The sequence below is a fragment of the Helianthus annuus genome, chromosome 1 (genome assembly GCF_002127325.2).
Source record: "Helianthus annuus cultivar XRQ/B chromosome 1, HanXRQr2.0-SUNRISE, whole genome shotgun sequence".
NCBI classification, from domain to species: Eukaryota; Viridiplantae; Streptophyta; class Magnoliopsida; order Asterales; family Asteraceae; genus Helianthus; species Helianthus annuus.
Window position 1 is genome coordinate 130803025 of NC_035433.2, and position 10014 is coordinate 130813038.

Sequence of the window (10014 nt, forward strand, 5' to 3'; positions counted from 1 at the left end):
CTTGCTCATTTTATTATATTTATTTCTAGTCCAAAATAGGAAAAAATCATTTTCCTATATCTGTGAAAAATGTTATTTTCACCTATTTTTCCAACATGAGTAATAAAAAGGTAAAATAGTCATTTTATATTTTATTTTTAATAAAGTAAATCAAAATGGGTATATTTGATACTTTTAGTTTTAAGGAAAAAGGTATTTGTAAATTAAATTTTAGACGAAGTATATATATAAGTTTTTAAGTTTGTAGAAGGATATATATAATTTACTCTAATTTTTAACCTAACCAATTTTTTTAACTTATTTCAAAACCTATACATAAAACCACTATTTTTTTTTCATTTTTTATTTCAATCAATTTTTTTATGAATTAATTAATTATTAATAATAATAATATTCCTCAAATACCTAGCATCCATCCAACTCCAAGGACAATTTCGGGCTTACACCCAAATTCTAAAACTTTAACACACACACACACACACTTGCGAGTTGCGAGGGTTTGTTAATTGTTGTGCATGAAGCCGCCATCTTTCAAAATATGGAAGCCTCCTCTCTACACAACCACCACACCAAACCTCTGCTCCCTAAACCTGATCCTGCAATGCTCCACCACCACCTCCCCGCCGTTGACCTCATCGAACCTCCGCCGGCTCCTTCCTTGACCAGACCACCTGATTTGGACGAAACTGATTACTCCACTTCATTCGCCGACACCGCCTCCTCAAACCACAACAATTCCGCTACAGTTAGCGATGCTGAAGTCGATTCACAGTTTTCTAACGACGGAAACGGATTCTCTGCTCCGTCCTTTGATGATTTCGGAACTGTTCTTCGTGTCAGGTTTGTTGTTGAACAATTTAGGCTGTTTTTGAGTATGATCGTTCAATTAATGATCCTGTAGGTGTCAATTGATTACTACTGTATGTTATCGTCGTGTTGTTTGCAGTAATTGTTACGTTTTTACGTTTTTGTGATTAAATTACATTCAATTTGATATCTAGCTCAGCATTCATGTTTCTGTTTAGATCGTGTAGGTGTTAGCTATAATTGTTACGTTTTTAGCGTTTTTGTGATTGAAAATTACGTTCAATTTGATATGTAGCTCAGCATTTAGCCATTTATGTCTTCGAGTGAGGTTTGTTGTTGAGGAATTTAGGCTGTATATGAGTGTGATCGTGTAGGTGTTAATTGATTGGTACTGTTTGTTATTGTCATGTTGTTTGCTATAATAGTTACGTTTTAACGTTTTTGTGATTGCAATTATGTTCAATTTGATATGTGGCTTAGCATTCATGTCTTCGAGTGAGGTTTGTTGTTGAGGAATTCAGGCTGTATTTGAAACTGATTGTTGAATTAACGATCATGTAGGTGTTGATTGATTAGTATTGTATGTTTTCGTCATGTTGTTTGCTATAATTGATACGTTTTAGCGATTTTATGATTGCAGTTATGTTCAGTTTGATATGTAGTTCACTATTCATGTTTAGATTTAGCTGATAATTGATATTCTCCCTGATTCCTTTTTGTAATCTGTGATATTATCTATTAATGCTGTTTGGGACAATCTCTGTGTTTAACTTGTTATGGTTATGCTTTTACTCTTTTGATAAGTAACGCTGTATTCGTGTTCTAATTTCTAAATTAGCTGAAACCTATAGTTTGTTTCTGGTAATTTATGCTGCCTATGTGTTTGAATTCAAGCTGTATGTGAGTGTGATCGTTGAATTAATGATTGTGTAGGTGTTAATTGACTGGTACTGTATGTTATCGTCATGGTGTTTGCTATAACTGTTCGTTTTAATGTTTTTGTGATTAGAATTACATAATTTTCATTCAGTTTGATATGTAGCTTAGCATTCATGTTTCAGTTTAGCTGATAATTGATAATTTATCTGAATTTGTTTTTGTAATCTGTGACTGCTGTTTGATTTGATGTGACTTAGCTAATTAATTCTGTGAAGCTTTCAATCAATGCTGTTTGCGACAATCTCTGTGTTTAGCTTGTTATTATTATGAATTTACTCTTCTGATAAGTATCTGTATTCATGTTCTAAATTAGCTGATAACTTATAGTCTAGTTCTAGTGATCTATGTTGCCTATTTCTTGTCGATTCGCAATTCCGTAACGACGTTAATGAATCCTTCTCTCCGTTTGATGATTTCGGAACTGCTCTTCGAGTCAGGTTTGTTTTTGTTTGTTGTTGAGGAATTTAGGCTGTATTTGAGTATGATCGTTGAATCAGCCATCGTGTAGGCATTAACTGATTACTACTGTATGTTATCGTCATGTTGTTTGCTATAATTGTTACCTTTTAACGTTTTTGTGATTAGAATTACATTCAATTTGATATGTAGCTTTGCATTCATGTTTCGATTTAGCTGATAAATGATCGTCTACCTGAACTCCTTGTTGTTATCAATTCTATGATAAATGATCGCCTACCTGAACTCCTTGCCTTTATCGATTTAGCTGATAAATGATCGTCTACCTGAACTCCTTGCCGTTATCAATTCTAAGAAGTAAACCTAAAACTAATCAAATATTCACTAGAATAAATCGAGCTGTGAAGTATGGTGAAATCGGTGGTGATGCACGGCGGCATTGTCTTCTATGGTTGGCTGACGGTAGTTGTGGTGTAGAACGGAGTTGGTGGGTGACGAGGGTTAGGGAGGTTCACGGTGGTGGTAGTTAGGTGAATCGGATGGTAGGGGTTATGGTTAAAGCGGGAATCGGTGGTAATGGGGTTCTAGTGGGTGTAGGTTGGTGATGAAGGTTTGGCGAAACGGTGAATTGGTTTCTTTGGCCGGATCCTGAAATTGGGTATAAAGATAAAGGACAAAATTTGCAATTCACTCTTTTACTATATTAATAAGTAACGATGCATTCATGTTTTGAATGAGCTAATAACCTATAGTCTGTTTCTAGTGATCTATGTTGCCTATTTTGTTTGATTGTGGTGTAGTGCTTTGCTTTTATGATATCTTAAGTTACTGATATTAAGTACAATAGCGGAGTTTACCTTGTTATGATTATAATTGTATTCTGGATGATAAAATGCGCTACATTTGTGTTTCATATTAGCTATAAACCATAGTCTAGCTGAATTATATCTAATAACGTGTATCAAGTGTGAACTATTTGTTTGTGTATGTGTAGTTCCTTGTAGTGACATATTGCAGTTCCTTTTGGTTCCGGTTTTGATTAGGAAGAAGCGGCTGACAAGTCACTGGAGAAGTTTTATACGTCCGTTAATGTGGCGTTGTAAATGGGCAGAATTAAAGATAAAGCAGTTCGAGTCACAAGCTTTAGAATATGCCAAAAAGGTTGCAGCTCGGAATGCAACAAAACATTTGGCTTCAAATCAGTCTATTCCAGAAGGGTTTAGTTCAAGGTCAATGCCGTATACTAAAAGGCGCCAAAGGAAACTCATGAAGAGGAGGAAACGGGCGAGAATCGAAGATACAACCGATGCTGACTTATATATGTCACAGCATGTTCTCTTCTCCTATAATGGTATGTTTTCGCCATTCTGCGTCATGATTTGGTATTCTGCCGTTGTTTTAGCAGACTTGCGACACCTAGTTTTTTTTTCAGAAAGTAAGAAGTCAGATCAAGATGAAGTCTCTGTGCTGGATGATTTTGATGATCCAGGTAACGTTATATTGGAAGTGTCAAAATCTCACTTATTCTACACTTGTAGATTGCTCTATGCTGCTTGCTCGATATTAACCTCACTGATGTTCAATAAGATACTATCTTAATAAAGGAACTTAATTTGTGTACTATGCAGTTAATGCGGTAAAAAATTGAATATCGGTCAAGGACCGATATTTGAGATATAGGTTATCGAGGTGGGATATCGCCATATCGGTAATTTTAATATCATGTAGAATTTTTATATATATAGCAATTTAACACTAACAATTCAATATACTCTCCTACCATTAACAAATTAACCTTTTGCAACTTGCAGAACACTAACAATTGTAGTAAGTAGGAACTGATTAAGACTTAAAACACTAACAATTAACAATTAAGACTTAGAACACTAATAGCAGCATAAGAAGAAAGACGAATGGTAGAACTAAGAAGAAAGGTACTGATATCGGGAAAATCGGTGTTATATCGGTCAATATTGCCGATAATATCGGTACCGATATTTGACACCGATATTTTACATGGGGATCAATAACCGATATATCACCGATATTAACTGCATAGATACAATGAGCCCGTAAATTCTTATATTGAACCAATACGATTGAAATATTACGAGATAGTAAATAACCTCAATGATTAAGCTTTGAACTTTTATTTCCTGAAAAGTGTTCGCACAAAAACTCGAGCAGCTTAGTATCTCTTTGTTACATTTATCTTAATGCCTTTGTTCCACTTTGCTGTAGCACTTTGTTTTATCCATTTGTTAGTGATTCTTCTCATTTGGTAGGCAATTAGGCATCCATGTCTCATTTTTCATTTTGTTTTCTCTTACATTACATTAGCAAAAGTAAAATAAGATCCAGAATGTGTAATGGCCACTACTATTTAGTCGACTATTCATTGCTTGTTTCTGGTTGGGTAATCATGAAAGTGTATACATTTTTTTCAAAATTTGAAGTTATTTAGTGGTTTTGAGTGTTTAAGTGCTAGCGTATAATATTTATCAGAGTAAAGTACACGGATGGTCCTGTGGTTTACCAACGTTTTGGATTTGGTCTCTAGCTTTTCAAAAGTATACCGATGGTCCCTATGGTTTGCACTTTGTAACGCATTTAGTCCCCAGCCACACAACACGTCTGAAGGTTTTAGTAGGTCCAAGTTAGAGGCTAAATGCGTTACGAAGTGCAAAGCACAGGGACCATCCTTGTACTTTTGGAAAAAAAAATTGGGGAGTAGATTCGTTACAAAGTGCAAATCACAGGGACCATCCGTATACTTTTGAAAAGCTAGGGACCAAATCCAAATTTTTGGTAAACCACAAGGACCATCCGTGTACTTTACTTTAATCAAATTATATCAACTACAAATAGTATTATTGTATCAAATTAATGCATTAGTCATATTTATGGTATTGTAGAATGTGGTCGGACCGTAACCCTTTCTACTTTACCACTCACATCCAAACATTAAGTTTTAACTGAAACATGCTATATGAATGTCACAATGCACCATTTTATCTACACTCTAAACACAAGAACATTCTAGACCATTGTTTTGCAGCAAGTAAATTAATCTCTAACAACAGGCAAATAAATTAATAGTTAAGTAAATATGTTCAGTATCTCAAACTGTTACTTATATCTATGATTATAACAACCTTTTGGCAGACTGATTCTAACTTCTGTTTGTTGTTATAAAATTGCGTTACAGAACAAAATACACCCAATCCAGAAGTTCACGGTCTCGGCATGCAAAACCATTTATCATTTTTCGAAGACGAAGATAACGAGATAGAGCACATTCTTCACAAGATTGAAACAACTCACTCTCGGGTTCACAAATTAAAATCCCAACTTGAGTTGGTGTTCTCCGAAAATTCTCAGATGTTTCCTTTCTCCGAGAATGAAAATAATCTTGGTCCTTCTGAAGAACAAACACGAACCGTTCATAGCCCTACTTTCTCCAACTCAGAATTTGACATGGGAGGTTTAGAAATGTATGAGCATGAGGGTTTTCATATACCCGATATAATCGAAAGCACGGTGGGGACGTTGTCATCTATTGATGTTACCCAGCATCAGTCACAATTCGGAGACTCATGTGAAAAGGCAAGTCATTCTGTGTCCGTTAGATTTCTAAATAAGTAGTTATTGTTTATATAACTGAATGGTATGATGTTTTACGAGCTGACATCAGCAATTTTAATAATGCTGGAATGTCTGGAGATGGAAGTTTCGGCCCATATACATATAAATAGGCTGATTTGGGTTATGTGCTATCTCTAAACGGTCAAATGGATTAATATTGAACCAAAAAGGAAACATGTCAAATGGGTTGAATGGGTCAGGATGCAAATTGTATTTAAATGCATAAAAAATTTACACAGCTCTATTTAGAAAAAAATGGTTTATTATTTTGTATAAGTTTACTTTACTTAATCTTAGAATTCAAAAGGTTGAATGTAAAAGGGCTTGGGGTTGGCCGGCTCAACGCGACCAACATAAAAGTTACTCAACAGCCGGCCCACCCATTTTGCTTCGGGTACTGTTTAGACTGTCCCTGAGCTAGTTTTTTAACTGGGGTTAGTTTTTGGGGCTGAAATGGCTCGTTTCGAGAATGTCAGGGAGGAAAATGGTACAATTTGAAATTTGGCCTGAAATGACAAAAGTGAACAAACCACAGGGACGTAAATGGCACTTAACTCTTTTTAATTTTAGAGTAAACTGCCAAAATAGTCCTTGAGGTTTAGTCACTTTTGCCACTTTAGTCCAAAACTCAAACCTTTTGAATCTGGGTCCCTGTGGTTTCCATTTTGTTGCCATTTTCATCCAAAACCAAAATCTGGTTAGATTTTTCAGTTAACATCCAGTTTTTTTTGTCTTTTTCCTCCCTTTTAATGAAGGGCAAAATGGTCTTTTAACGTTTTATTATAACAAATTAAAAAAGTCTGACAATTTTTCCCTTCATTAAAAGGGAGGAAAAAAAACAAAAAAACTGGATGTTAACAGAAAAAATCTGACAAGATTTTGCTTTTGGATGAAAATGGCAACAAAAATGAAACCACATGCACCCAGATTCAAAAGGTTTGAGTTTTGGACTAAAGTGGCAAAAGTGACCAAACCTCAGGGACCATTTTAGCAGATTACTCTTATTTTTATCTGGGATGATGGTAGTTAGGAGGAAGCGAGTAAGTGTGGATATTCGGCCAAGTATAAACTAACATAGTATTTCACTAACATAATCGTAAAGTAACTTGTGTTATCGCTCATTTTTTTTTCAAAATGGATTAGTTTCAAAAGGCTTGATTACATATTGTTTTTTTTTTTTTGTTTTTTCTTGGGGGGTTAGTCACTATCTAAGATATCGACTTCTATGTCTTGGAATTCACCATAACTTAAGATATCAGACAAGAGTTGTCAATTTTGTCTTGTACGTACAAGACAAAAATATGGAACACTAGTCTGATATCTTCTGTAAGTACTGGCAACTCCGAGACACATAAGTCGCTATCTTAGATAGCGACCAACCCAAAATTGAAAACAAAAAAAGGACCCAATTTGTCATCAAGCCTTTTCAAAATAACCCATTTTTGAAAAAATATAGAGCTACCTAGGCATTCAATATGGTTTTAAGGTAGATAGAATTTAATTTTTATTAAATTATGTTAATGCAGATTTTGGACAATATGCTGGTACATGATGAAACTACTGAAGCAGAAAAACAAGCCTTACGAAATAACCAACAGCATCCGATCACAGTAAAGCAGGAAGACGAGTCAGCTATGGAGTCCGACACTGCAACAAAAGACGTCGTTCAAGAACAATCATCTGTCAAACCGTTTTCAGAATTCCAAATTCCAATAAACAAGAGAAAACGAGGAGAGCGAAAAGCTGGTACAAGTAAATGGAATATACAACTTCCTGGCGAGCCCGATAGCCAGTGACTAGTATATTTTTATAATCGAGAACCTTTTTAGTTCTGTAACTTTGTTACATAATGACCTGAAGCTGTAGATTAGGGAATTTAATGTGAACTTAATTCATTTAATTTGGATGCTAGCAAGACCTTATGGGAGCGATAACATGTTTTGGATCTGAACTTTGTTGTTAGCATACTGTCTTAGTTCCTCTGAGATTTTTATGGGTTACTTAGTTTTAATATCTCGGGGACTTGGGATAAGAGGTGGCGATTTTGACTCGTTTTATTCTTGTGGCCATATTTGACGTTCTAATTATTTTTGTAAAAGAAACTTAAAATCTTGGACCAAAAGTGCTTTTGGGTCAACCTGACCCTCTGACCGGTTTTGACTTGTTGCCAACCTAATCATTTTGCCATGTGTAACACAGTTAGTGTTGACCTTGTCAAAGAAAAAAAGTAATGCATTCTAACATATTCTTATGGAGGATGGTGTCCGGGGGTGATGAAATAAGTGAGTTGTGTAACGGGTCGGGTATAATCCAAATATGATTTGTTATTTATAAATAGGCCGAACTTACCTATAATACGACTATACTAACTGTAAAAGGTAAATATGAGTATTGTTGAATATCAGTTTTAGAAATATATTTGGTACCTATAATACGACTATACTAACTGTAAAAGTTAAATATGAGTATTGTTGAATATCAGTTTTAGAAATATATTTGGTGCTTTATAAAAAAACATTTTCATTTTTAGGAAATTATAAAAAAAATCCTAATCTTGATTCATGTGCATTTCATTAGAAACGAAATAAAATAAAATGATTAGAAAAAAATGATGAATAGAAATTTGAAGCAGGCTCATTGGCTCAATATAAACTACAGGTTTTGGGCCTGAAGGGGGCCCAATGTTGCAAGAGAAAAGGTTGTAACAAATTAGGTTCTGAAATCCGATTAGAAAGTGATGTTAGGTTTGAAAGGGATGTTATTATGATGAAAAAAGTGACTTTAGGTAAATGTGTTTTTGCTTATACTCCACGCCTTCAATTAATTATTCTAATAATATTATTCTGTAGTAACGTTTAATACTCTTTATAATAAACAAGTTATAAACTTAAAACACATGTCAAAACTTCTATTTTATATAGAGAAATGGAAAGTTATATATGGGTTCAGATTTATATGATGAAAGGTTATAACCTCAATTTCTAGAATATAACATAACATTAGTTTGTTCTCATTAAATTTAGTATATTGTTTGAATGTTACAACCTACGAGCAATATAATATGTAATCTTCACATGACACGGTCGAATTGTTATGATGTGAAGGTTACAACATTCGCACAACATGATACGATTATTATACACAACTTCAAATAAACCACTAAATATTTTGAAATTGTTTTTTTTTTTTTTTTCACATGTATTCAAATATGAATACACTATGCACACATGTGAATATGCTAATTATATACATATATTATAGTTGCTTCAAATTCAATCCAATGGATGCTAACTAAATTCCGGATTTATAACCAATAAGGTTGGTGGCCCATTGACAAAGACAAAGCCTTTAAAAACACTTAGGTTTTGAGTCTTTGATTAAGTTCCATAGACGACAGTATTAAAGAAATTCGTCTTTAAAAAATAAAATTCCGGGTTTGCTCAGATAAAAATCGAAATAAAAAAGGAATCTACAAATTTTGATTTTGAATTCAAAAGGAAGTGTGACAAAATATTAAGTTTTAACATATGAACTTTGATTCAATCTAATTGGATTTCTTTTGTTCTTTTCTTTTTTTTTTCATTCACACCAAAATCAAAGTCAGACATCCTTCGGGGTCGTCTTCGAAAATTTAAAAAAAAAATGGTCCTGTTTGAGATAAAAAATTTGGGCCCTATTTGCAAATCTTCATATAATATAAACTCATCAATCATTCATTCAAATATGTAAATACTAAAAACCCATAATACTATGATAATTGTTATGAAATAGATAAAACAAATTAACAAAAATAGTGTAGCAAAAATGATTAAATTATCGAACCTACTTGCTAAGCGAACAGTGTGGTTCTTCATCTACGTTCACATCTTCACCCACATTATCGTCACTCAAGTTACAACTACAATTTTGAGTTTCTTTTGAAAAAAAAAAACTTGTCTATTCGATTTTGTTTTACTTCATCCGCCTTTCTTTTCTCTTCCTCTAGCTTCCTCTTCTTACGTTTTTGATGGCCGGATAGGTGTTTGTATTTAGGAACAGCAGGCATAATTTCTAAATATTAACCAAAAATATTCATTCAATCATATGAAGTTTTATAGTATATGAAATCAGAATCACACATATTAATATATTATGAAATCAAAAACGTATGACATCAAAAACATATGAAATCAAAACGACAAAAATATATGATCGACGTTTTGTTTC

General features: G+C 33.7%; 1 protein-coding gene across 1 annotated transcript; it reads left to right on the forward strand.

Annotated features, from left to right (window-relative positions):
* The first annotated feature begins 458 nt into the window (after positions 1-458).
* Positions 459-7786, forward strand: LOC110878076. Its single transcript, XM_022126333.2, has 5 exons — positions 459-840; positions 3207-3514; positions 3596-3652; positions 5372-5769; positions 7335-7786. The coding sequence occupies exons 1-5, from the start codon at positions 539-541 to the stop codon at positions 7602-7604; spliced, it is 1335 nt and encodes a 444-aa protein (XP_021982025.1). The 5' UTR covers positions 459-538; the 3' UTR covers positions 7605-7786.
* The last annotated feature ends 2228 nt before the right edge of the window (positions 7787-10014 follow it).